This window comes from Sus scrofa, chromosome 12 (genome assembly GCF_000003025.6).
Source record: "Sus scrofa isolate TJ Tabasco breed Duroc chromosome 12, Sscrofa11.1, whole genome shotgun sequence".
Lineage (NCBI taxonomy): Eukaryota > Metazoa > Chordata > Mammalia > Artiodactyla > Suidae > Sus > Sus scrofa.
In genome coordinates this window covers 21,924,216-21,952,187 of record NC_010454.4, presented here as the reverse complement: position 1 = coordinate 21,952,187, position 27,972 = coordinate 21,924,216, and the positions used below count along the sequence as shown (strand labels likewise).

General features: G+C 54.3%; 1 protein-coding gene across 1 annotated transcript; it reads right to left on the bottom strand.

Moving 5' to 3' along the window:
• TNS4 (tensin 4) lies at positions 1-27,972 on the bottom strand. Its single transcript, XM_003131470.4, has 13 exons — positions 27,898-27,972; positions 22,382-22,905; positions 13,049-13,472; positions 11,317-11,741; positions 8,544-8,630; positions 8,080-8,205; positions 6,866-6,958; positions 6,678-6,755; positions 4,613-4,684; positions 3,614-3,782; positions 2,634-2,702; positions 2,369-2,395; positions 1-1,603 (listed from the first exon to the last, which is right to left on the bottom strand). The coding sequence occupies exons 2-13, from the start codon at positions 22,818-22,820 to the stop codon at positions 1,462-1,464; spliced, it is 2,151 nt and encodes a 716-aa protein (XP_003131518.1). The 5' UTR covers positions 22,821-22,905; positions 27,898-27,972; the 3' UTR covers positions 1-1,461.

Sequence of the window (27,972 nt, the reverse complement as noted above, 5' to 3'; positions counted from 1 at the left end):
AAAAAGCCAGATACTTTATTTTCCATGACAGGAGCTGCGAGGCACCCATGGGTGTATTGGGGTGGGGTGGGGTGGGGCGGGGGTGGGAGGAGGCTCCTTGCCAGGCCCCAGCCTGTGACCTTGAGCATTTGGGCACTGCGACCTTGAGAACCTTCTCTGACATTCTGTGGTCTCTGGGGTGGGGCAGTGCCTGACCGCGGGCTGGGTGGGCTTGTCTCAGCCAGTCCCGCCAGCCCAGGGCCGCTTCAGTCCGGTTTGGTTTTCTGGGTTGAAATAATAACCCGTCAGGCCCAGCTTTGGCCAAAGATAATGATTCTCTGGCAGGGGCCCCAGCTGGGCGGGGGCAAGCACTTGTCCCTCACGGAGCGAAAATGGGCTCTTTCTCTGAGTCTCCTCTTCTACCCTCCTAGTGCGGTTTCCTCAGGACCCCAGACATGCTAGACAAACAATTCCAGCTTCTTGGGGGTCTTGATGGGGTCGGGGTGGGGCTGGTGAGACCACCCAACCTCTCTAAGCCTCTTGGGGTGGCTGCCTGTTTTTGCATTCCTGACTCTCTGCTGCCCTCGTGTGGCTATGAGGCCAGTTGCCACCACAGCACTATGGGGGTGTGTGTGTGTGTGTGTGTGTGTGTGTGTGTGTGTGTGTGTGTGTGTGTGTGTGTGTGTGTGTTTCTTGGAGGGACACACGCTTATGAGAAATTGCAAGAAGAGATGGGGCTAAAAAAATAATAAAAAAAGAAGAGATGTGGCTGATATTCATTTGCAATGGAGGAGATGAGATATCAAACTCATGAAGGCAGCTGGGTCATCTCTGACCATGGGGGCAAGTTCCCACTTGCTAAGCTTCCCAGCCTGAAGAATCCAGGGCAGGCGGATCTAGCTTTGTTCTGATCATAGCAGCTCAAGAAGCCATCAGAGAAATGGGGAAACGAACAGAGATGGAGGGAAAGAGAGTGAGTCCATTCCTCCTTTGGTCCTCAATCCTTGCCAACCACCTGCTCTCAGGCCAGCCTGGGACCAGGGCCTGTGGCTCCCAACCCAGCACCTGCTATCTGCCATAAAACGAGGGTCACAGGTCTCCAGCTCAGGCTGCTGTGTGTGTAGCGTCCAGGTGGATGGAGGCAGGGTCTTCAGAGGTTGTTTTCGTGGGGGAGTCCTCAGACGTGGATGTGCTTCAGAGTCCTAGGGAGCTTGTTAACCTGGCCACTGACATCTAAGAACAACTGTTTCTATCTGTTGGCCTTCTTTAAGGGTGAGTTAACTGAGGCTCAGGGGGGTTTGGATGAAGGTCACTGCCAAAGGTCATAGTGAGTTCAAGGGTTTCAACTTGGTACAGTTCTCCTGCAGTGCAGTGCATTGGTCCATTTGTATGGAGACAGGCTCCTTGTTCGGGGGGGCGGGTGGGGGGATGCTGAGCGAGCCCCTTGGAATGTCTGGGAAGGTGCAGACGATGCTCCCTCCCCTACATCTTTTCTGGGTCCTGCAGCAGAGCACCCACCAGGCTGATGACCTGCGAGGCTGGCTGGACCGGGTCATACTCTGCAAAGAGGTGGCACACATTCTCCTGTGACTCCGTCTGGCTCTTGGCCACAAAGCCAAAGATCCTGGTGGGAGAAGAGAGCCTGAGTGAGTGAGGGGTGGGACCCAGGCAGGTACCAGGCTGGGAACAGGGAACTCAGCCTGCAGGAGAACCCAGCATTCCCCCAGCCCCCTCCCCAGCTGAGTGCTCCATCATCACGGAAGCTCCCCTGGGGGAGAATGTGCCTCCCTCATCAGACTGGGAGATCCCTGAGGTTAAGATCAAAGTTTCCTGGAGTTCCCGTCATGGCACAGCGGAAATGAATCTGACTAGGAACCATGAGGTTGTGGGTTCGATCCCTGGCCTCACTCAGTGGGTTGGGGATCCAGTGTTGCCATGAGCTGTGGTGTAGGTCAAAGATGCAGCTCGGATCTGGCATTGCTGCGGCTGTGGTGCAGGCCAGCATCTGTGGTTCCAATTAGACCCTTAGCCTGGGAACCTCCATATGACTCAAGCAAAAAAAAAAAAAAGGGAGCCCCTGAGGATAGGACCCATGTATTCCCCATCAGAGTGGAGGCTTCCTGAGGGCAAAGATGTGTCTTGACTACTGGACCGAGGCAACCCTGCAGACTGAAGCCTGTGCCTCCTACGTAAGACTGAGAGTGTCCAGGCTCCTGTCTGCCCCATGAAACGGGAGGCTCTGGGAGGGCCGGGGCCTGTACTGTCCCCGGTCAAACCCATGGGCTCCTAAGGTCAGGGCGAAGGCTTCCCTCCTGCCCTAACTCCCTCCCCATGTTGGGTCTGGGCCCTGCTCTCATGGCAGCTGATGGAGTGGACGAGAAAGTCTTACCAGGAGGGCTTGCAGTACTTTTGCCACCTGTGGGAAAGGAACACGAAAGTCATGAGAACCGATTCTCCGCTATATCCACCGGACTCTGGCTGAGCATCGGGGAGAAGGGCCAGCTGCTTCCCCACCCGCCCCGGGCCCCCCTCCCCTCGTTCTGTTGCCCTTGACCCTTGGAGGCTCAGAGGCTCTGTCTGGGACCCCAGTCCCAGAGTCAGTGGGCAGCTGGGCCCTGGATGGCCTTCTTAGTTTGGCTCAGCCTTGAACTTACTTCCGATGCTCGGGGTCCATGCCACAGAAGCGGAGGGTGGCGAGGGGATAGTGGCGCCGGAAAAATAGCCTGGGAGGAGGTGGGGGCGGGAGGAGAAAGGGAGTTGGTGAAAGCCTGTCCCAGAGTCCTGCCCTCCCTCCATCATCTCCAGCTTTCTGTCCGCCTGGAAGGCTCCCAGCTCCACCCCTGACAGCCTGCCTGTGGCCCAGGTTTGCACCTCTCTGTTTTCATCAAATGCATCTGCCTTGTGTCCCGTATTGAGGTTTTCTACCACCCTGCCCCCCACCCCCACCACCTACTAGGTCATTTAACTACTTGAGGAGAGGAATTAAGTCTGGTAGATTCTTTAATTTTTCTTTTTATGGTCGCACCCACGCACGGCATATGGAAGTTCCCAGGCTCGGGGCTGAATCGGAGCTGCAGTGCTGCCCTATGCCACAGTCACAGCAACGGGGGATCCGAGCTGTGACCAGAGCCACGTCTGCCATCTACACCACAGCTCACAGCAGCGCTGGCTCCTTAACCCACTGAGTGAGGCCAAGGATCGAGCTGCATCCTCATGGATACTGGTTGGGTTCTTCACCCACTGAGTCACCATGGGAACTCGCATCTGGTGGTCTCTTATTCCTCCAGCCCAGGACCTGGATCCTGCTGGATTGAATCCCTGAGCCTGGGAAGGAGCATCCCATGATCAGCCGGAGCCTGGCCTACAGAAGATGTTCCATCAGCGGGTGCAGATTTAATCAGGGCCTGATGAATATTGGTTAATTCCAAATCCACCAGTCCTGATGGAGGACTTGGGCAGGAGGTCCTTGGACCGAGGCCCTGAGAAGGCAGAGAATTGCCCGCAGTCACTCCAGCATATCACTGACCCTGCTGGGTCCAGGAGCCCGAATTCCACCGCCATCACAGATCCCCAGCCGTGCCCTCCCGCGTACCCCGCCCAGCCCTGCAGCCCCAGGGCAAGGAAAGTCCCTCACTTCCGCTGGACGTCGGTCAGGGTGATGCCCTGCTCGGTGACTTTGAAGTGGACCACGGTGGGTGTGGGGAGGACGTCTGTCTCCAAGGCGGTCGTGATGGCCTTCTGCACGGCCAGGGCTCCGCTCAGGGTCTCCACGCTCACCGAGCTCAGGTACAGGGCGTGGCAGCCTGGGGGTTGCAGACACTGCGCTGGGGCCCTGCCAGAGTCCACCGGGTGCTCTGGAGGTCACCCAGGCCCTGGTTCCCCCTCTGCCCAGAGCCAGGGGCAGGGGTGCCTTCCCTTTGTGGGGATCTAGCAGGGCTGCTCTTTGAGCCATCAGGCAGGTGGGCAGGGAATGTGCGGGCGACTGAAATTTGGGGCCAACCCCAGAGGACTTTGGGATCCTCTGACGTTTGCACGGCTCTGGGCCCTGGCCCTCCAGCGGGGCGGGGGCGGGGGGGGCGCCAATCTTCCTTCTGTCCCGTGACTGGTGCTGCCTCCATCCCGGGGGCCCTGGCTCTTTGCTGAGAGTAGGGAGAAGAGGCAGGAATGGGCAAGGGGTCCACAGGGCTCCGGGCACAGAGTGGGAGCTGTCACTCTGACAGTGCTGACCTGTGCGGGGCTTCTGGGTGTCAAGCAAGCCAGCATCCCCCAGGACTGGGGCCTGACCCTCCACAGAGGATCCCACCCCCAGGGCAGGTCTCTCAGGCCCCCAGAGACCCCCTGGGGCCACACCGGTCTGTGGGTGCCCGTTGTGTGCAGGATGGGGTATGAGCCTCGGCGCGCCCCTCCTCCCCGCCCCTCTTCCCCCTGGCTCGCCGCCCGCAGCCTCTGGTCCCGGGTGTACAGGGAGGGGGAGGAATGTGACACCTTGTTAAAGATGAAGAAATCAAGCTGCAACGGGAAACACGTGTGGGCCTGCGCGTGCGTGCGTGTGTGCCCAGGGCTGGGAGGTGCCCTCGGTGGGGGGCGGGGAGCACAGCCAAGCCTGGAGGGCCCCCCCGACCCCGCCACTCACCCGCAGATTTCTTCAGGCAGGAAGCCCGGCCGTCCGCAGAGGGGTCTGAGGCTCCGTCTCCACCTCCCAATTCTGAGCCAAAGCAAAGAACAGGCCCCCAGGGGTGGGGTGCAGTCAGTGGACCCCTCTGCTAGGAACTGGTCTCATTCAGCCCTTTGAACATCTCCCGCCTCTGCCCCTCCACCTTCAGGAAGTGACTCGGCTAAGAAACCAGGTGTGATTCCTGTAATTAGGCAAACGGAGCCGCCTTGGGGGCCCCCCTGAGGCCCCCCGCCTGGCTGGCAAGCCTTTGGATCCCCCTGCCCCTCCCCCGCCTCCAGCCCCAGGTCTGTGGCAGTGACCTGGTGCCCAGAGGCCCCTGACCTCCTGGTTTCCCTCGGGCCCCACTCCAAACCCAGGCCTTTTTTGTGCAGACAGCAGGGAAGCTCTAGCCATCCCCACAACAGGGGGCTCCCTGGCCTTGACTCCTGTCCCAGAACCCCCTTTGCTGCTCTCCTGCACACCCCGAGATGAGACACTCCGTCTAGGGGTGTGGCTGGGTTCTAAGCTGTGGACGGGGCTTCCTGATCTGGGTTGGAGGTCTGACTCTGCGCCCTTGGGCAAGTTACTTAACGCCCTGAATCTTCCTTTTCTTTCTTTTTTCTTTTTCAGGCTGTGCCCATGGCATGCAGAAGTTCTGGGGCAGGGATTGAACTTGTGCCACAGCAGCGACCTGAGCCACAGCAGTGACAACACCAGATCCTTAACCTGCTGAGCCACCAGGGAACTCCTTCCTTTTCTTTTTTGTGAAACAGCAATGCCTGCTTCACAGGGTTGGCACGAGGTGTTTAGGAGTGATGGGATGCCCAGTAAATGTTGGACCAGGAAGTAAAAACTAAACCTTACCGCAGACTTTCTGTCATGGCTCAGCGGAAACGAACCTGACTAGTATCCATGAGGACGCAGGTTCGATCCCTGGCCCTGCTCAGTGGGTTAAGGATCCGGTGTTGCTGTGAGCTGTGGTATAGGTTGCAGACGTGGCTCGGATCTGGCATTGCTGTGGCTGTGGCATAGGCGGGCAGCTACAGCTCCGATTTGACCCTTAGCCTGGGAACCTCCATATGCCGCAGGGGCAGCCCTAAAAAAGACAAAAAATAAAAATAATAAAAATAAAAATAAACCTCACCATTCTGGCAGCTTTATGCCTCTTCCAACCTCTCAAGAAAGGCTACTATTTATCACACATCTGCTCTGCGTCAGGCGTTGTGCCAAGAGCCTCGCCTGAGCGCTCTCATTTAATCCACACACAATCCTACATGGAGGTAGGATGATGGCTGTGCCTGTTTTATAGATGAGGAAATGGAAGCTCGGCGTTCCCATGGTGGCTCAGTGGGTTAAGAAACCTCCCATAGTTTCTGTAAGGATGCGGGTTCGATCCCTGGCCTCACTCGGTGGGTTAAGGATCTGGCATTGCTGCACGCTGCGGTGTAGGTCACAGACATGGCTCGGATCCAGTGTTGCTGTGGCTGTGGCACAGGCCGCAGCTGCATCTCCAGTTTGACCCCTAACCTGGGAACTTCCATATGCTGCAGGTGCGGCTGTAAAAAGGAAAAAGAAAAAAAGAAAGAAAGAAATGGAGGCTCGGCGAAATTGACCTGCTCCAATTCTCACGGCTAGGAAGTGGCGATGTTAATGGATCCCAGAGCATGAGCTTTTTTTTTTTTTTTTGTCTTTTTGGCTTTTTAAGGCTGCACCCGCGGCACATGGAGGTTCCCAGGCTAAAGGTCAAATTGGAGCTGTAGCCATTGGTCTACACCACAGCCACAGCAATGCCAAATCTGAGCCGCGTCTGTGACGTATACCACAGCTCACGGCAACACCAGATCCTTAACCCACTGAGCGAGGCCAGGGATCGAACCTGCATCCTCATGGATGCTAGTCAGATTTGTTTCTGCTGAGCCATGAACAGGCACGCCCAGAGCATGAAATTTTAACTCTGACCCTCAAATAATCCCCAAGGAAAGGCGAGGCGTGGCCACTGGGACCCTTTCTGCCGAGAACAAATACGTCTGGGGCCCCGGCCTACCTTTCTGTGGGATGACGAGTTTGCAGGGCAGGGCCAGGGCCATGATGGAGTGCTGGCACACGAAGGCAGAGAGGCTCCCTGCACGGAAACCGGAGCCCTGCGTTAGGACACCTGCCCCAGGCCATCCCTCAGCCCGGAGGGAAGCGTAGGGGGACCCCCAGGACCTGCCCCAGGCTGAGGAGACTCACCGAAGTAGGGCTCTTCGTCTGCTCCTTTGAGATGCACCCCTTTGGCAGAAGACTCAATGAGGAAGTGGCGGATGAGGTCGCTGCCGTCCTCGCCTGGATGGGGAACGCGTGTGGATCGGAGTTCAAGGCCCAGCGTCAGCTGCTCATTTCCTGCCCAGCCTCCTCTGGGCCCATCCAGAGGTCACCTCATCCATCCCCCTGCCTCCGGGTGGGACTGCAGGGAGGAATCCCACCAAGTCCTCCTATGAAGGAGGTACCAGCACCTTGGCTCTAAGGCACCTCTGCCTAATTATTCTTCCTCTGGGAGACCTTTCTCTTGGTTCCAACAGCGGTCAGGGCTGCTTCCCGACGCTCTTTGGATCAAATCATAACTCTTTGACCTGGTTCCTTCTCCCCCTCCCCACCCACTCCCAGGTGCTATTATTCTCCACCAGATGGTCCCTGCTGGCGCCAGGCTGGCCCTGGGACGGGGGACCACGCCCCCTGCCTCTTCTCCATCAGCGCACAGCTTCCTGCTTCCTTGGCAAGGCTTCCTCGATCACCTACACCGCCCAGAGGTCACTTTCTTGTTTAAACAGAGGGGTGTGGTGTAGAGAATGTGGACTTGGGGTTTGTATCCTCTTGTTCTATCACCTGCTTGCTCTGGGGGCGTCATTAACTCCCTCTCAGAGCTACCTTCTCCCTTTGTTGTATGACAGCTATAGTCCTGGGGCCGTGAGGGGCTGTGACCCAGGTATCTTGAAATCTCGTGATCTCTTTCCCTCTCTTTCCCCAGGAGGTCTGCCCAGTGCCTGGGGCAAAGCGGAGGCTCCACCAGGTTGTTGTGTGTGCAGGACCACAGGGGCTAAGCTAGCACGCATATTCTTCCTGCATTAGCTTCCTTCATGATAAAGCCAGTCTGGACAGAGGTGGGCACCCCCCGAAGAGAGGGGGGCTGAGACCTGCCTCCTCTTCCCACCATGAGTCAGGGCAGGGAACCTGGTGTCTCAGGGAGGCAGAGGCAGCTCAGGGGCTTCTCACGGAGCCTCAGGGCCTGGGGGGAGGCCGGGGCGGGGGCAGCTGGGAGGGTACCGAGATGGACCCTCCTCCCAGGAATCTTTATGGGACTGGCCCAAGGTCGCCCTACAAGCTGGGGCCAGAACCGGGACTGGAACCCCCCCACCCACCCTGTTGCCTCCGAGAAGCCTTGAGCGAGGACAGAGACAGGCGCCTACCTGGTCGGTTCTGCGCAGGCACGGGGGCCTCGTGCACCTTGAGAGCAAGGCCGAAGGAGCCTCGGTATGAAGAGCTGTCCCTCACGATGAAAGCCCCTGGTTCCTCCTTCCTCAGCAGCTCAATGGCTGGAATGATCCTTGGGTCAGAGAGTATCACCACCCCATCCAGACACCCTCCGTGCCTCAGCCCCCCCTGGGTCTTCATGGAGCAGAGTCACTCTTTACAGAATCCCCTCTCGTTCCCGGGAAGTCCTTTCTCTTGTCTAATCTCTACCAGTCCTGCTGCAGCCATTATTCCTTCAGGTCATGGGGTCCCCAGGACATCCCCCCTGCCCTGGACCTACCACTTGCTGTTCCCTCCCCTGCAGGGCCCCAGGGCCCCATCTGCCTGATGTGGGTGCCAGACGCAGGCCCGATTCCTAGGTCCCTTGTTCTTTCCCTGAAACACAGTGCTGCCCTTTTACCTTGCTCTCTGGTGATGCTTGGCTTGAACCAGTACTTAGATGTGTCCATCACAAACTTCATGGTGGGCTGCATGTCCCTGGTGGGTCCTGGAGGCAGACAGGGGAGGGGGACCCCTGTTGGCTGGATAGAGGGGACCCGAGAGACCCTCCCCCTCCCCTGGCCAGCGGTCCCATTCAACCCACCCTCCGCTCCCCCGACGCCACGGTATTGTCAACTGCCTAAAGGGGAAAAATCCACGGGAAGAAGCCCGGGGCTTGGTGCATCTAGGATTTTACAGTCTCCCCTTGTATCCTTGGTAATGGATCACAAATAAATAGATGCAATCTTGGTTTAATGAGAAACAGTTTCTCAAAGTGAATATTGCACGGTAGAGACTGGAATGAGGAATAAATGGGGGATTCTGAGACGCACCGTTTGTTTGATTTCACTCTTCCTCCCCCCTTCAATAATCCTAGGAGTTCCTTGTGGGGGATGTACATTCAGTTTGCAAAAGAAAATGAAGGAAAGGGAGAAAGAAAGGAAAACAGCAGATCTGGGCAGAAGAGCCCAGGAGATGGGATTCTTTTCTCCTTTTTTTTTTTTTTTTTTTGGCCGCCCTGCAGCATATGACGCTCCTGGGCCAGGGATCAGATCCGAGTCACAGCTGTGATCAGCACCGCAGCTGTGGCAATGCCGGATCCTTAACCCACTGTGCCTGGCTCCTGGGATCGAACCTGCGTCCCAGGGCTCCAGAGACACTGCCCACTGCACTCGAGCGGGAGCTCCAGGAGACAGGATTCTTGATTCTGAATTGGGACAACTGTCTGGCTCCTGAAGCCCAGAGGGGGACAAAGCCCAGAGTGAACAACAGCCGCGACAAAGCCCCTGAGGGTCTTTATAGCTCTAATAGCCTCAGAAATGAACATGGATTTTGTATTGAGACTATTTTGCAGAATTTGATAAGATCCCAGGGGATGGGGAGTGGTCATCTGGGGCATCCCCAGGATGGGGCGATCACCAGACTAGGTAAAGGTGCTCTTGGCAATGCTCAAAGGCCCGTTTCCTGGGTCCCTAAGGCAGCTGGGCAGTGCTTCTCAGTTTCTGGCCTCTTGAAAAGGTGTGCTGTGGCCAGTTGAGAGCAACTCCTAAAAAAATGTACTGAAATCTGCAAACGATTTGTCCCAGGGAAATGATCAGAGCAGCTTCAAAGGCGTCCTTGTCACCGCATTGTCTTTGGCTTGCATTGGGCTCAGTGGGGGGGGGCGCTCTGCTCCTGGGAGAGAGGCCCCCTGGGGGTGCTAAGGCTCAGCCTCGGTGTTTACTGCTTTGGGTTCTGGTTGGCTTTGTTCTTTCTGGACGCCTGTAGTCAGAGACTCCCGGGATGGAGGGTGTTTGCTCTTTTGCGGTTTTGAGCTGTCGGAACTGGAATGCTTTGTCTCCTGTTGCCGGCCCTTCCCTTGTCTGTGTTCGTCATTCACCAACGTCAGAGCTACGCTGACTCTCCTTCTCCGCTTGGGTTAGTCATCGAGCCTGCTGCTTCCATGTCCCGAGGGTCTCCTGGCTCCGGCCTCTCTCCTCCACCCTCTCTCCCACCCTGGTTTGGGTCCCCGTTACAACTTGTCTGGACCATTTCGTGATGACAACCCAAATAGAACCGAATACAAACTCTTCTCCCTGCCAGGCCAGGCCCTGCAATTCATCTGCCATGCGGCTGCCGGAGGACTGTTGAAAGTGCACCTCTGACCCCACTGCTCTTCTGTTTGAGAGTCTCTGATGGTCCCCTGTCGCCTAAAGGGTAGGATCCCCTCTTTAGCTTGGCGTTCAAGGCCTTTCGCAATCTGGCCCCAAACTACTCTCAAGGACCTTACCCGGCACCCAACCTCCCAGTCATTTCGTGAACATGCCATGTGCCTCTGCACCTTCATGACTGCGGAACGGACTGTTCCCTTTGCTGGAAATGCCCTTCCTTGCCTGCTTGTGCTGTGGGCGTTTGATCCATTTTCCAGACCCGGCTGGAATGTCCCTTCCTCTGAGGAGCCTTCCCAATTCTCCAGATGCAAAGGCTCACTCGTTCGTCAGTGGCTCCCTAAGATTTAGAACATCTCTTGATCTCTGTAGATCCTACTCTATAGCAATGCTTTAGGTTTGGAGGTTTTTTGTTTTTGTTTTTGTTTTGCTTTTTTGAGGGTTGCACCTGCGGCATATGGAAGTTCCCAGCCTAGGGGCTGAATTGAGCTGCAGCTGCCGGCCTACGCCACAGCCACAGCAATGTGGGATCCGAGCCACGTCTGTGACCTGCACCACAGCTTGTGGAAACACCGGATCCCTAACCCACTGAGCGAGGCCAGGGATCGTCGAACCCGCATGTTCATGGATACTAGTCAGATTCGTTTCCACTGGGCCATTAGGGAACTCTTTGGGGTTTTTTTTTAAAAGGGCCACACCTGCTGCATATGGAAGTTCCCGAGCCAAGGACTGAACCTGAGCCACAGCTGCGGCAATGCCCGATCCTTTAACTCACTGCGTGTGGCTGGGAATCAAACCCGCCCCTCTACAGGGACCCAAGCTGCTGCCGTTGGGTTCTTAACCCACTGCACCACAGTGGGAACTCTGTGATGCTTTGGTTTTTGTCTCTCTTTCTAGACTGTGTCCTTACTACCTGGCACAGTGCTTGGCACACAGTAGGTAGTTCATCAATGTGTTGACTTGCTGTTGCAGAAACTCACTGGTGCTGTCTGTTTCCCATCAGCCAAACCTTACAACACATGAAGTATTGACTGGTTTACAACTTACCCTCTGGGGATGTGGTGAGAGGGGCATCTGGCAGGGTCTGGCTGTGGCTCCTGGTGGCTGGACAGGGGTTGCTGGAAGAAGCAACCCCAGGTCGGACAAAGTCCTGGTGTCCTCGGGTCCTCTGGCATGGGGGAGATCCTGGTTCTGGCTGGCCGTTGATCAGCACGATGGGTATGTCCACCATGGAGTTGGCGATGGAGGGGGGGCAGCTGCTGGCATGTTCCTTGGCCAGTGATGGGGAGTGGGGTGCTCTGGGCTGGCCCATGCTGGGGGTGGGGTTGCTGGGGACCTGGAGGTCACTGGATCTCGTATGCGAGGACACTGGGCCAAAGCTGTGGAGGCTGGAAGAAGAGCTGGCTGGGCTTTCCAAGGATCTAGAAGATGACTGGTGGCTGGAGATGCTGGAGTGGAGGAGGGACTGGCTGCTGCAGGGAGAGAGCCGCAGACAGGCAGAGTGTCAGAGGGAGGGGGCGAATACTCAGAGGCCAGAGCTAGGCTCTAGAATTTAGTGATCTAGGTGCCCATGGCTTTGGTCCGAGAACTGCAGGTTCCACCCCACCCCCCATCCTCCCATAGCGCTGAGCAGAAGGCATGCCCACCTGAGCCCCAAGAGATGCTGAGAGATACCGGATATACCTGCACTGTAGGGTCTGTGGTCAATTAAAGCAGCCAATAGGCTGGCCCCCCTGCAGGTCATGTGGGCTGAGGCTGGACTCTATTCCCTCTGCCGTCCCAGCCAGGCAGATACGACTGAGTTGTCACACCAGTCCCCACCCCCCCACCCCCATTCCTCCCAAGAGTCCCGCATACAGGCAGGACCTGGGCTGGACCATGTCCACGGCTGATGCAGAGGGAATACCCCAGCTGGAGGAAGAGAAAGAGGCCAGCTCTGCATCCAGCCAGACCTCTCCCTGAGCTCAGAGGCTCATGCCAGCAGGCATGGCTGTGGAATCTGAGTCTCCTTGCCAGAGGCTGCCTTGGCACAGTGGCTTTGGAGTTGGTGTGGGGGACAGAGGTCCTGGGGTTTGCTCTTCCTGGGCAGGATGAGTGTGTGTGCAGCCCAGCTCTGTGGCCTGCAGAGAACTGGACTGGGGTGATTGAAAATAATACCCAGGCAGGATGGCCTCCCTTCTGCTAGGTCTGGCCAGCAGCAAAGACCAAGGAGGCTTCTCTTTCCTACGTAATTCATCCCAGACCCCCGATTCTATTTACAGCCCTGCGTTTTGAGGTTTAAAAAAAAAAGAAAAAACACCCTTCCTTGGAGTTCCTGTGTGGCTCAGTGGGCTAAGGATCTGGCATTGACACTGCTGTAGCCTGGGTGGCTGCAGTGGTGTGGGTTCCATCCCTGGCCTGGGAAATTCTGCATGCTGTAGGCTCAGGCAAAAGAACAAAGCAAAACAAAATAAAACAAGCAAAAAACCCAGTCCTTCCTTGTGATGGGCTGTGAGGGCGAGAAAGGACGTAGGTGAGCCTCATGGAGGCAGTGGTTCTTTTCCTAAGAGGCAGGTACAGGTCAAGGTTTTTGTATATTGAATCATACTCTAAATGACTGAGGAAAGCTTGAGATCCAAATGGCTGCCATGGCATAAAAGAGAACATTTGCTTTTATTTTTGGCACATGCCAGATTTTGCTCAGAAACAGCAGGGTGCCTTTCTTTGATTCAGGATGTGTGTGTGTGTGTGTGTGTGTGTGGTAGAGGCAATGTCAGAAGCTGTAGCGGGAGTGACCTACCTTCCAAACACGCAGCTGACATCCGACGCCAGGCTGGATGACAGCACAGAGACTCTGCCGCCCAGCTGTGGGGCCGGGCCCCCAACCCCCTTCTCCAGGCCTGGGGAAGCCACCAGTGGGGAGCCCAAGCCAGGGGGGCCTGAGGCCTTGTGCCGCATAGAAGGGATGGAGATGCTGGGAGACGAGGGAGGAAGAGAGGAGGGCGCCCCGGCGGGGGGAGAGGGGCGCTGGTGGCCCCTGCCCTGGCTCCCGGAGAAGATAAGGCTCTCGCTGCTGCTTCGAGTCTCCCAGGGGATGTCCCGGGAAAGGAGGAGGCCGCCACTGCGGGGGGAGCCGAAGGGCGGGGTGACAGACGGGCTGGAGCAGCTCTGGGGGCCATCGTGGCACCTTGATCTGGCGGAGGTCACCTCGATGTACTTTATATCTTTGGGGAGAGAAGCATAATAGAAAACCAGGTGAAACCCGGGAGCCTGGGCTCACAGGACAGGAAGGCTGGCAGGGTCCTCAAGGCCGCCTGGTCCCCCCTTCCAAGTGCAGATGAGGAAACGCAGGCTCAGAGAGGGGAAGCTTGTTGGAATCGGGAGGAGCATCCAGCTCCACCTTCAGGGCCCAGTTCCAAAGTCACCCTCCTGGGGACATCTTCCCTTGGGTGGGGAGATGCCGTGGAATGAACACAGGCCTCGGGATCAGACTGACCAGGGCTTCAGATCTGGCTCTGCCACTTTCTCTCTCAGAGAGCCCGGCCAAATGACTTCACCACCTAGAGCCTCAGTTTCCAGACCTGCAGAATGGGGTGACTCTACCCAGCCTCTTGGCGTTACAGTAAGGACGGACTGAGACGAGCGTAGGTGGCACCCCACTGTGCCCGGCCTTGCGTAAGCCCTTTACAATTGAGAGATCCTGGAGTTCCCATGTGGCTCAGGGGGAGTGAACTCGACTAGTATCCAGGATGATGTGAGTTTGACCTCTGGCCTCGCTTGGCAGTGGGTTAAGGATCCGCTGTTGCTGTGAGCTGTGGTGTAGGCTGCAGACTCAGCTTGGATCCTGCATTGCTGTGGCTGTGGCATAGGCCAGTGGCTGTGGCATAGGCTAGCAGCTGCAGCTCCGATGTGACCCCTAGCCTGGGACCCTCCATATGCCGTGAGTTTGGCCCTAAAAAGACAACCACCCAACCAATCGAACAAAAACAAAAACTGAGAGATCCTCTCCTTCCTGTTTGCTCCACTCTCCAGGCTGCAGCGACCATTTACTGCAGTGGCCCAGCCGTATCTTTGGATGCCTCTGTTACTCAGGCGTGGGAAGGCTCTTTTTATGTGCCTGCAATGGAGGCAGGGCTTCGCAAGCCTGGGTGCACGCTAGAATCATCCGAGGTTTTAAACGTCCCTAACGTCCAGGCTCCACACGTGTCAATGAGACCAGAAGCCCCCAGGGCAGGCCCAGGGTTGGGGGCGTTAGTTTAGCTCCCCAGGTGATTCCCAAGTGCATTGGGCTGCACCACTGTGGTCCCCGGTCCAGCAGCGCCACGTCACCGGGAGCTGGGCTCTTGCGCAGAATCTCTGGCTCCGCCCCAGGCCTGCTGAGAATCAGAATCTGCATTTTAGCGCGATTCTCCGGGGGACTTGGAGGCACTTGGGAGGCTGAGGAGTGTGCTTTAGAGTTGACTTTGGATGGAGAACTCCCTGAGGGCCTTCCCGGGGCTGTGCTCTTAGCCGGTGCACAGTGATGGTTACTGGGCTGCTGGCTCACTCTGCTGCTCTTTCCATTCCCGCAGTGGGGGCTCCTAGGACTCTTGTTCTGAGGCGTCATTCCTCCCTGGATGGGCACCCTCTGGTTCTCCCAGTGGGAGGAGGCGCACCTCACCTCCTGATTTGGGGGAGGGGGTGTCCTCGGTGCTGTTCTAGCAAAAGAGGGGACAGATGGGGGTTATCGCGGAGCTCCCTTCTGGAGCTGTAAGTCCTGCCTCTGGCTTCCCAGCATGGAAACTGGGGTAGAGTTGGCGGGAAACTGCACCCTCAGCTCCTGCCTGCCAGCCTCCCACCGCCTTGGGCTCTGGCACCAGCCCCAGCCCCCCACCCAGCATGACTGTGGAGTCCCTGCTTGCCCCAGCCCGCTCTGGGGTAGGACCTTTTGGCCCCACTCAGGGTTCCTGCCTCTGTCTGAGCCTGCTTGGGCCGGGTGGGGGTGGAGGATTGCATCAGATGAGGGGGCCTGGCGGCCTGACCCGAGGATGCTGTTCCCGGGGAAGGAGGAACAGGCCTGGCTTTGTCGACAAACCTGGGTGTGAGTCTTGGCTTTGCCACTTTCCCGCCAAGAAGCATCAGGTAACTTTCCAAACCGCTCTGAGTTTCCTCACCTGCAAAGTGGGGGTCTAAAACCAATTCCCCAAGATTGCGATGAGGGTGAAACACGCCAATGAATGGAGCCTAGAGCCTGGAGCCTGGAGCCTGGTCCGTGGTGGGTTACAAGGAGCATCTCCTGCCTGCCTACCTTTGGGGAGCAGTGTTGGCTGGATGGCTAATATGCTCTGCTGAGGGCCAGGGGAGGAGGTTTCACACAATTTGTCTGGGCTCTGAGAGAGAAGACGTCCTGGAATGGGGTGGATTCATCTGCAAGGCTGGGAAGCACAACTCTTTTTTTTTTTTGAGGAGGGGCCGCACTTGCAGCATATGGAGGTTCCCAGGCTAGGGGTCTAATTGGAGCTGTAGCCACCGGCCTCCGCCAGAGCCACAGCAACGCCAGATCCAAGCCACGTCTGCGACCCACACCACAGCTCACGGCAACGCTGGATCCTTAACCCACTGGGCAAGGCCAGGGATTGAACCCGCAACCTCATGGTTCCTAGTCAGATTCGTTAACCACTGAGCCGTGACGGGAACTCCAACTTTTTTTTTTAATAGGACTTTATAGCGTTTAAACCCACGATCCTCTCAAGCCTCACAAGAGCCCTTATGCCCAAGGCCAGCAGGCACTGCTTTTATCGAGGAGGGAACTGAGGCATGCAGAAATGTGGGGTGGAGCTAACATTTATTGCACAATTTTTTTGGCCGTGCCTGAGGCATGTGGAAGTTCCTGGGCCAGGGATCGAACCCGCACCACAGCAGTGACCTGAGCTGCTTCAGTGACAATGCTAGATCCTTAGCCTGCTGTGCCTTAAGAGGACTCATATTGCACAATTTTCTTTTTTTTCTTGTTAGGGTCACACCTGCAGCATATGGAAGTTCCCAGGCTAGGGGTCTAATTAGAGCTGTAGCCGTCGGCCTACCCCACAACTACAGCAATGCCAGATCTGAACTGTGTCTGCAACCTACACCACAGCTCATGGCAACACCGGATCCTTAACCCACTGAGCAAGGCCAGGGATTGAACCTGCGTCCTCATGGATACTAGCTGGGTACTTAACCCATTGAGCCATAATGAGAACTCCTATTGCACAATTTTTAATAAAGGATGGTATTTACTGAGGGCTGTGTGCCAGCCCTGCTACAGATAAGTTGCCCGTATTAGCTTGTTTAACCCTTATGACAACTTGACTGAAATAGGAAAAGTTTTTTTTTTTTTTTTTTTTTTTTTTTTTTTTTTGCTTTTTAGGGCACACCTTCAGCATGTGGAAGTCCCCAGGCTAGGGGTCGAATTGGAGCTACAGTTGCCGGCCTACACCACAGCCACAGCAACGCGGGATCCAAGCCAGGTCTGCGACCTACACCACTGCTCACAGTAATGCTGGATCCTTAACCCACTGAGAGAGGCAAGGGATTGAACCTGAAGCCTCATGGATACTTGTCAGGTTTGTTTTTACTGTGCCACAACGGGAACTCCTAGGAACATTCTAAGGCCGCATAGCGTAACGGATGAGAAGCTAAAGCTCAGAGAGGTTGAGAGGCACCGCTGCTCCTGCGCTTTGCGGAGGGTGGGGCGTGGGGTGGGCGGCCTCTTCCGTGAGGAGGGGCTCCTCAGGACCGCTTTCCAAGGCCTTGCGGTGCGCAGGGGCTTGGCTGCTTCCGGAGGGTCTCTCAGCCTGGGGAAGCTCTGGGCCCTGCTCACAGGGTCATCGAACACCCTTCAAAGGCAGTGCTTGGGAGCTGAGCGAGTGGAGGCAGGAAGAGAGGGAGGGATCCTGGAGCTGTGAGGTCCCCCCTGTCTCCCCCTGCCACTGCCGGAGGTGGATGCGGCCGGGGAGGCGGAGGCCCCACCCCATCACCCGGGTGCAGTTGCTGTTTACAGGCCCGTGGGGCAAGTCCGAGCAGTGCTGGGTGGTTGCAGGGCGCCGGTACCAGGCGGGTGGGTCAAGGCGGGGGAGAGGGGGACGGTTATTAAACACCCTCCACTTGGGATTGGCAAGCGGCCTTGCCTGGCAGAAATTCTGGAAAATGAAACGTGGGGGCCTGTCCCAAAGACGGGGAAGGGGGGCGGAGAGGATCAAGAAAGGGATACGGTATGTGTTTCTAGAAGCCACGTTCTGTGTGGGAGGCGTCGTGCCCTCCCCTGCCCCGAGGGTGAATCGGAAGAAAGGAAGGTGAGCCAGGGGCAGAGGCCGGAACGCGGGGGGAAGGTGGAGCCTCACAACTCCAAATGAATTTATTCTGTGACGCCCCAAAGGGCAGGAGACTAGTTCCAAGGAAGAGAAAAAGATAGGAATCTGGACTTTGGAGCCCAGAGGCCCAGGCTTTGAGCTGACCTACCAGTCACCAGCTGTGGGACCGTGGCCATTGCTCCTCCTTCCTGAGCCTGTCTTCACACCTGTCAACAGAGTTTCTGCGATTCCCTTCACAGGGTAGATGCTGGGGTCCTCTGTTACAGAGATCTATCTATTGGAGTTCCCGTTGTGGCTCGGAGGAAATGAATCTGACTGTATCCATGAGAATGCAGGTTCAATCCCTGGCCTTGCTTAGTGGGTTAAGGATCCAACGTTGCCATGAACTGTGGTGTAGGTTGCAGATGAGGCTCAGATCTAGCGTTGCTGTGGCTGTGGCATAGCTCTGATTTGACCCCTAGCCTGGGAACCTCCATATGCCACGCGTGTGGCCGTAAAAAGCCAAAAAAAAAAAAAAAAAAAAAAAAGAAATATAACTACTTAGAGGAGGAATCAACCCAGGATTGCCAATGGTTAATTTTTGATTTTGCCAAGTTAGGACAAAGACAAAAAGTGAACATCGCTGCTAGTGTCACAATTATAGAACGTCTTCCACACAACACCCCAAAAGTAGGACAGATGAGAGGGCAAACGGTGGGGTCCTACCACACTGGCTGCGTTTGAATGGATGAAGACTTACCACAGAGAGTTCCCCTTGTGGCTCAGTGGGTTAAGAATCTGACTAGTATTGGAGTTGCTATCGTGGCACAGTGGTTAGCGAATCCGACTAGGAACCATGAGGTTGCAGGTTCAATCCCTGGCCTTGCTCAGTGGGTTAAGGATCCAGTGTTGCCGTGAGCTGTGGTGTAGGTTGCAGACACAGCTCAGATCCCACGTTGCTGTGGCTGTGGTGTAGGCCGGCAGCTACAGTTCTGATTCAACCCCTAGCCTGGGAACCTCCACATGCTGCAGGTGTGGCCCTAGAAAAGGCAAAAAGACAAAAAGACAAAAAAAAAAAAAAAAGACTCTGACTAGTATCCATGAGGATGCAGGTTCGATCCCTGACCTTGCTCAGTGAGTTAAGGATCTGACATTGCTGCAAGCTATGGTGTAGGTTATAGGTGCGGCTGGGTCTGGCATTGCTGTGGCTCTGGTGTGGGCCAGCAGCTGCAGCTCTGATTCGACCTCTAGCCCGGGAACTTCCATATGCTGCAGGTGCAGCCATAAAGAAAAGACACCCCCCCCCCCAAAAAAAAAACTCACCATGGTGCCACAGGCCAGTGAGAGCTTTGTCACCAGGAGTGGTGGACTGAGGGGGGGAGTTGGGGAGCAAGGTGCAGCCCACAGTGACATGCAGGGCTTGCTCTTCTTAGTGATGGCAGAGAATTTTCTAACAGGGAGCTGACCTGCTGGCTGTCTGAGGAGGTGCCGAGCTCCCAGGCACCACAGGTATTCAGGCAGAGGTTAGAGGAGAGGATTTTTTTCTTTTTCTTTTTCTTTTTTACGGCTGCAGCTGCAGCATATGGAAGTTCCCAGGCTAGGGGTCCAATGGGCGCTGTAGCTGCTAGCCTCCACCACAGCCACAGCAACACAGCATCCAAGCTGCATCTGCGACCTTACACTGCAGCTCACGGCAATGCCGGATCCTTAACCCACTGAGTGAGGCTAGGAATCGAACCCACATCCTCATGGATACTAGTCAGGTTCTTAACCCACGGAGCCACAAGGGGAACTCTTAGAGAAGAGGATTTTTAAACAGTTCCATCAGAAGGGGTTTCATCGAGACCCTCTGACCACTGCCGCCCTCTAGCGCCCCCTGCTGCCCAGAGTCTTATGGCCACATCATCACAATGACAGCTTGTGCCCAGGGCATCTGAGAGCCTCAGACTGCTGTCCATCTGCCACTGGGAGGAAGAGCTCAATTGTATACATGTGTATACTCCACAGAGGCCCGGCTCACCCCAGCTGGCCTTGAGTATGCGGAACCCCTGCCTCGGGGCATGAACATTAAATCCCGGGCTTGCTCCTGCCAGGGGTAATTAAGTCCAAGCCGCCCTCCGTGCAGAGACATGCCCACGGCTGGCCTTAAGAAGCAGGAAGACTCTTGAAGGAAGGGGGTGGTTCTTTTAACAAGCCTGGCAGGCCATGCTCGGTGGGAGGAGCAGAAGGCAGGCTGGAGGCTAGGATCCTGGGTGCCAGAGGACCTGGGTGCGGAGCTCACCTCCGCCCCAGAGTCTGAACCTGCCCTGGGGCTGGTCCTAAATGCAACCCCAATGTTGACTAATAAGCCACCACTGTTTATGATGAAATAGCGTGCCAGGATCTGTGATAGACACCCACCACATATGATTCCCTTTAATCCCTACAACACCCTTCAGGTAAGAACTCATCTCTATTTTATAGATGGAGACTCTGAGACACAAAGAAGTGAAGTCAACAGCTTGTGTAAGGTTTGCCTAACTCCACTAATTAGGCTACTAGTTCCTTAACTCCAGTCCATCAACTTCAGTCTTTTCATTTGTAAAATGGGGATAAAGGATTCATCTCATGGAGATGGACAGGGAGGATTAAAGACTCATTTATTATTATTGCTATTTTTAATTCTTTCTTTCTTTCTTTCTTTCCTTCTTTCTTTCTTTCTTTCTTTCTTTCTTTCTTTCTTTCTTTCTTTCTTTCTTCCTTCCTTCCTTCCTTCCTTCCTTCCTTTCTTCCTTTCTTTCCTTCTTTCCTTCTTTCCTTCTTTCCTTCTTTCTTTCTTTCTTTCTTTCTTTCTTTCTTTCTTTCTGGCTGCACCCAAGGCATATGGAGGTTCCCAGGCTAGGGGTTGAATTGGAGCTACAGCTGCCGGCTTACACCACAGCCACAGCAACACCAGATCCAAGCCACATCTGCCAGTCTCGCCACAGCTTGAAGCAGTGCCAGATCCTTAACCCACTGAGCCACAACGGGAACTCCTAAAGATTCAATTATTAAGTGCTCTGCGCAGTGCCTGGATATAATGATAAAGGCTCAATAAGTAGAAATTCTGGAGTTCTCTTGTGGCGAGGCTGGTTAAAGATCTAGTGTTGTCACTGCAGCAGTTTGGGTTGCTGGTGTGGTGCAGGTTCAATCCCTTCCTGGGAACTTCTACATGCCATGGATGCGGCCAAAAAAAAAAAAGTGGAAATTCTCCTGATCTTATCTTTACTCATAACCACATCCCCAAACCCACGCTGGTTGGTTTTTTGTTTTTCGTTTTCGTTTTAGGGCCGCAACCACAGCATACGGAGGTTCCCAGGCTAGGGGTTGAATCAGAGCTGTAGCTGCCGGCCTGCACCACAGCCACAGCAACGCAGGATCCGAGCTGTGTCTGCAACCTACACCACAGCTCATGGCAATGCTGGATTCTTAACCCACTGATCGAGGCTAGGGATTGAACCCTTGCCCTTAAGGAACTAGTCAGATTTGTTAACCACTGAGCCGTGATGGGAACTCCGAACCCGAGCTGATTGTTTAAACCCCTGAAGGTCTCAGTTTTCCAGCCTGATGGGGCTGCTGCTCCTTATCCTCAGCCTTGAAGTATGACTGGAAACTCTTTGGGGAATTTAAGTCAGAGGCAGAGATTTCCGGAGGCTCTTGGATGTGCCAGCTCACGAAAACTGATGGTTAAATTTTCAAGATTTTTTCCAGCTGGTTGCTAAATTATATAAACACTGTAAGTTTATATAATTTAATCTTCAGTAATGGTTTAGCCATTACTAAAACATTGGCATTAATAACATATGAAAAACAAAATTAATAAACACTCAAAAATGCATCATATCCCAATTATTTTACTGTATTTTACCATTATCTATACTTGAAGTTATTTACACCTATAGTTATTGGTAAGATGGAAATCCTATTTCTATAAAAATTTCTGGGGGCCAGGTTAGGACCTAAAGAGAACGGTGAGGTTCTCTCCCCATTTATCAAGCTCTTATTTATATGCATGATGTCATATCACATTTGTATCAGTATTAGCTTGTTTAAATTCTTTTTTTTTGTCTCTTGTCTTTTTAGGGCCGAACCTGTGGCACACAGAGATTCCCAGGCTAGAGGTTGAATTGGAGCTGCAGCTGCCAGCCACAGCCACAGCCACAGCCACCGCAACTCAGGATGTGAGCCTCGTCTGCAACCTACACCACTGCTCATGGCAACGCCAGATCCTTAACCCACTGAGCAAGGCCAGGGATCGAACCTGCAACCTCATGGTTCCTAGTTGGATTCGTTAACCACCGAGCCACTACAGGAACTCTGTAGCTTGTTTAAATTCTTTGAAAATTTACATAAAATAGGTATCCACCACTTTCCAAACTTAGGAACCAGAAAGAATTTTTTTTTTTTTTTTTGCTTTTTAGGGCTGCACCTGCGGCACATGGAGATTCTCAGGCTAAGGATCGAATCAGAGCTGCAGCTGTCAGCCTATGCCACAGCCTCAACAATGCCAGATCTGAGCCACATCTGTGAGCTACACCTGAGCCAGGCCAGGGATCAAACCCGTGTCCTCATGGATACTAGTTGGGTTTGTTACTGCTGAGCCACAATGGGAACTCCCCAGAAAGGACTGGATAGTGAGGGATACTTAGATTTATCCCTTTTATAGAGCAGAGAAAACAGAGAGGTTAAGTAACAGCACTTCCCAATAGAACATTGTCCCCTGTTCTCTGACTTGACAGAAAAGTCCTTCCCCGTGAGGTCTGGTCCCCACGCCCTCCTCCTGGTGCTGCGCCCCGGTTCCTTACCCAAGGCTTCAGGTTCCTCTTTCTTTCTCCTTGATGTAGTGCTCTGGGTGGGCTCAGCCCAGGGGCTGCCAGGCCCTGGAGGGAGCAGCTGGAAGGTAGGGTCCAGTTCCAGAATCATCTGGTTGAGGCTTTCCAGTGAGAAGTCAATGTAGGAGTCAAGCTCTTCCAGGGCCCCCGAGGTCTGCTCCCCGGGGGACGGCAGCAGGCAGCTGGCTTTGGCTCCAGCCTGCGGGGCCTGCTGGAGCCTGCTGGGTGGCCCCTTGCAGGGTGCGGGGGCCATCAGGACCTGGGCTCCCCAGCCTTCTGTGGTGTAGTAAGGATACTGGGGCGGCAGGCCAGGGCTGGGTGTTGGGCGCAGGGCCCTCCTGGGTTCCTCACAGGGAGCCAAGCCCACTGCAGGGCCTCCTGCAAGCAAGGGGCTGGACATCACCTGTGACATGTCCAGGCACCTGGCAGTTTACTCTGGCTTCCAATCAGCCTCACTTAGGTCAGGTGTCCCTTGCTGACCAGGAGCTCTTGGGGACCTGAAAGAAGCCAGGGGGTAGGAACTGAGTAACTTCTGTAGATGAAGCCCCTTCCTCCTCTCCCCACAAACGAAGGCATTTAATAGCATGGCTGTCAGAAAACTGAAGATAGAACTACCATAAGACCCAGCAATCCCACTCCTGGGCATCTATCTGGACAAAACTTTCATTGAAAAAGATACATGCACCCCTTCCTATGTTCATTGCAGCCCTAGTCACAACAGCCAAGACATGGAAACGACCTAAATGTCCATCGACAGATGAATGGATGAGGAAGATGTGGTACATATACACAATGGAATACTACTCAGCCATAAAAAAGAACAAAATAATGCTATTTGCAGCAACATGGATGGAACTAGAGACACTCACGCTAAGTGAAGTAAGTCAGAAAGAGAAAGACAAATACCATATATCATTTATATCTGGAGTCTAATATTATGGCACAAATGAAACCTTTCCACAGAAAAGAAACAAACTCATGGAGAACAGACTTGCGGTTGCCAAGGGGGAGCGAGTGGGCTGGACAGGGAGTTTGGGGTCAGTTGATGCAAACTATTGCATTTGGACTGGATAAGCAATCAGATCCTACTGTATAGCACAGGGAACTCTATCTAATCACTTGTGATGGAACGTGATGGAGGATAATGTGAGAAAAAGAATGTATATATATGTATAACTGGGTCACTTTACTGTACAGCAAAAATTGACAGAACACTGTAAATCAACTGTAATAAAAAAATTAAAAAAAAAAAAAAAAAAGCATGGCTGCTGGAGCCAGACTACCTGACTTTGTACCTTGGCTCCACTACTACAAGCTGTGCAACATTAGGTGAGTTAATTAACATCTCTGTGTCTCAGTTTCCTTATCGATAAAAGGAATTAATATTTGCAATATGCTCAGAACATGCCTAGCACTTCATAAGCATTATTATGTAAGTGATGGTTAAATAAAATAACTTCGATAGAAGTTTGTTGAATACCTACTATGTCCTAGTCTTATTTATTAAATACTAGCTAATACTTACTGAATAGTTATTGTGCACCTAGACTCTTTAAAACCTTTAAAAATTCTTGTAGGGAGTTCCCGTCGTGGCTCAGTGGTTAATGAATCTGACTAGGAACCATGAGGTTGCGGGTTCGATCCCTGGCCTTGCTCAGTGGGTTAAGGATCCGGCATTGTTGTGAGCTGTGGTGTAGGTTGCAGATGCTGCTTGGATCTGGCATGGCTGTGGCTCTGGCATAGGCTGGCACCTGTAGCTCTGATTTGACCCCAGCCTGGGAACCTCCATATGCCACGGGTGTAGCCCTAGAAAAGACAAAAAAAAAAAAAAAAAAAAGACAATAAATAAATAAAATTCTTGTAACAACCCTATGAAGCAGATACCATTATTATTCCATTTCATAATGGGAGAACTGAGACATGGAGAGGTAAGTAATTTGCCCGAGGGTCATCATGCCAACAAATGTCAGAGCAATGACTGGACCCCAGGATGCCTGATAGCAGGGCCCCTGCACTTCACTTCTACTCCAGGTGGGCCAGGTGGTGAAACAGACAGGACGCAGGTGAGCAATCGTAAGCAGTGTCATCAGGGAGGAAGGGAGACCGAGGGTACTGTAGGCACTGGTGGGGTAGGTCAGGGGGGACTTCCTGGAGGAGGTGACATGTAAAGGGAAACAAGCAGGGAGTTCCCATTATGGCTCAGTGGTAATGAACCCGACTAGTATCCATGAAGACGTGGGTTTGATCCCTGGCCCCACTCAGTGGGTTAAAGAGCCCAAGTTGCTGTGGTTGTGGTAGAGGCCAGCAGCTGCAGCTCTGATTCAACCCCTAGCCTGGGAATTTCCATATGCCATGGGTGCGGCCCTGGAAAAAAAAAGAAAAAAAGAAAAGAAAAAAAGCAGGAAAAGCAAGAGCTGGCTGGGCAGGTAGGGGTGAGGAGGCAGGTGTCTTCAGAGGCCTGATGGACAGGGGAGGACACGAGACGTTATTGAGCATCTGGGAAACAGAACCTAGGAAGGATAGAGGGGATTAGAATGCAGGAAGCCGGTGAGCCAGACCCTGCAGAGCCTTGCAGGCTGGGCTCAGTGGCCCTGACTCAACCCTGAGGGCAACGGGGAGCCACAGAACAGTTTTGAGCTAAGCAGTGACGTCATCAGATGATATTCACTCCCTGGGGGCTCGTCCGGGAAAGAGATACCCCAATGTCGTCATTTCCCTTCCTGTGGAAAGTTCTTCCTGTTGTCTGGCCTCAATGTCACATGTTAGCGGTTTCTTATGGAGTGGGGGTTGGGTAGGAAGTAAGCTGGTTCTGGAACAGAGGCTGCCAAGAAAACTGTAAGGACACGCCGGTGGCGCTGCCACTGCCTGCCCTGAGCCTCACTACCCCTCACCCCCCAGCACTGCCCAACTCTGCTTCTCTCTTTTTCCAAGATGCCTCTCTCACATCCTGCTTTAGAGTCAGACCCTGGTGCTGGAAAAGGCAGTGAGATCAGCCTGGGGCAAATGAAATGATTAGGAACTTCAGAGTCTGGGGATTAGGATTCAAATCCCAGCTCAAACATAACTCTGACCCTCAGTTTTCTCATCTGTGAAATGGGACGAAGAATCCCTGCCCTGTAGCTTCAGAGAGAGTGATGTCACACCAGTGAGGTGCTGCTTGTGGAAGCAGTTGGACGCATCTAAGCACTACTTAGAAATAAGAGCTTAAGTAGAATATAACACCTTCATAATACTCGAGACGAAGCGCTCCCCTTTATTCAGCGCTCACCATGTGCCAGGCACTGATTTTATCTATGGTAACCCTTTTAACCTTCTAGTAACCCTGGGAAGTACTGCACCCCCATTAGCAGCCCATTTGACAGAGGAAGATACTGAGATTCAGAGAGGTTAAGCAATTTGCATTGGCCGCATGTCCAGAAAAGTGCTAGAGCAGGGATTCGAACCCAGGCTTGGACTTTAGACTCTTATCTCCTTATACCACAGGGAGTTCAAATGCGGAAGGACACATGAGGTCCAGAGAGGGGGTGTGACTTGCCCAAGGTCACACAATAGGTTAATGAGAAAAGCCAGAACCCTCTCCTCCTCCGAAGTTCCTGCCTGCCCTGCTGTCAGCCTCGTGCTTGGCCAGGTCCTGGACATGCCCCCCTCTGGAAGCGTGTCTATAAATGGCAGTGGAAGGGAATAGATGCTGAGCGCCTTCCTGGGGGCAGCTGAGGACACGGAGCTTTGGCTTTTTCCCCACACGCTCCAAGTGGCCTGGGTTTGTCGGGGCAGGATCGTGGAGCACCCTGGAGGGTTTTCGGCTGGGCGCTGCAGAGCAGCCTTGGGATACAGATTTTGAGGAGCACCCTGGGGCCTGGGTCCTCCCTCAGGACCAGGATCGAGGATGTCTGTCTACTGATTTGGAAACGGCTTTTGTACCACCCTGGGCGAGTGTCCTTTCCTCTCTGGGCCTCAGTTGTCCCATCTGTATAATGGGAATATGATAATAACAGACACATAAAACATGCTCATTTTAATTTCTCAATGGTTCTCTGAAGAAGGTACTCTTACTGTGGGGCTGGAGAGGCTAAGGGATTGATCTAAAGTCATACAACCCACAGAACCTGTCAGTGGACCTGGACTTGAACCCACATGGTCTTGGCTCCAAGACCCACAATCTCTGCCACCACTTTGTAGATTTAAGATCTAAGCCTCTCTCTGCTTCTGGGATTCTGGAACCCAGGGGACCAGGCTTGGGATTAAGCAAAGGGCAGGCGGCCCCTCAAGCTTTTCTTTAAACTCTTCTCACTTTTTTTCTTTTTGCTGTTTTCAGGCCGACCTGCAGCACATGCAACTTCCCCAGCTAGGGGGTGAATGGGAACTGCAGCTGTCAGCCTACGCCACAGCCACAGCAACGTGGGATCCGAGCCGAAATTGTGACCTCTGCTGCAGCTCACGGCAATGCCAGATCCTTAACCCACTGTCTTCTCACTTTTTTTTTTTTGGCCGCACCCACGGCATGCGGAAGTTCCCTGGGCCAGGGATTGAACCCACACCGTAGCAGTGACCCCAGTCACAGCAGGGACGATGCTGGATCTTAACCCACTTAGCCACCAGGGAACTCCAAACCCTTCCCACTTTGAACACTCCCTGAAGCACCACTGGCTCTCCCTAGGCAAGGCTGTTCTCACTCCTTTATTTCCTGACACCTTCCTCTCCTGTCCCCACCAGCGCACTTTCTAGCTCTTTCCTTTCTGCTCTAAGGGTGAGGGGAGGGTCGCTGGGCTCAGTCTGTGTGGATGCTGGCGGGCTGTGGGTAAGGAGGGCTTCAGGCAGCTCAGACCTATTTAGAGTCCTGCCCACCCACTGGACTCCCATCTCTCCCTTTGTTCCCAAGCTCTCTGGAGGCAGGGGCATCCTGATTCCTTGGCAACCCCCCTTGTCCGTTTCACTACCAGCTTCTCCTGGACTTAGTCTTTCCTTCCTACAAGCCCAGGTCAGCAGACAGACAGGGTGGCAGAGGGGGAGGCCCGAGTCTCCCCCATGCACCTTGCCTCAATAGCTCCACCCCCTCGTTCCCCTCCCAGATCCAGTGAGGCAGACCCGGGGACCGCAGGCAGGGACCCACAGGACCAGCGAAGGCCATGTCCCCATCTCCTGGATTCCCAGTGGCCTCTGAAGGGCCCCGCAGGGAGCTCAGGGCCAGACCCCATTGTGGGGGCACTCTGGGCTGCGAGGCAGGAAGCTGGGTGCTGCGTCTTGGGGACCCCCCAGCAAGCCTCTGCCCCTCTCTGGACCTCGGTTCTTTCATCTGTAACTGAGGCTACAGCTTTCATTCTCCCCAAGTGCTGCCCTGGGTCCCGAGGGAACATCTTCCTCTCGGGCTCAGCCCCCTCCCCATTTCTCTCCACCTTCCCTTCGGGCCCCAGCAGAAGTGGAGGGGCTGAGACAAAGGCTGGGGGAAGGTGCTGAGCCTCCCGCTCTTCTCCAGGAAGAAAGGCACCTACCTGGTGTCCAGGGCGGCACGGCTGTGTGCACTCCAGGCTCCGGGACAGGGCGTCAGCGCCCAGGTGAGTTGCAAG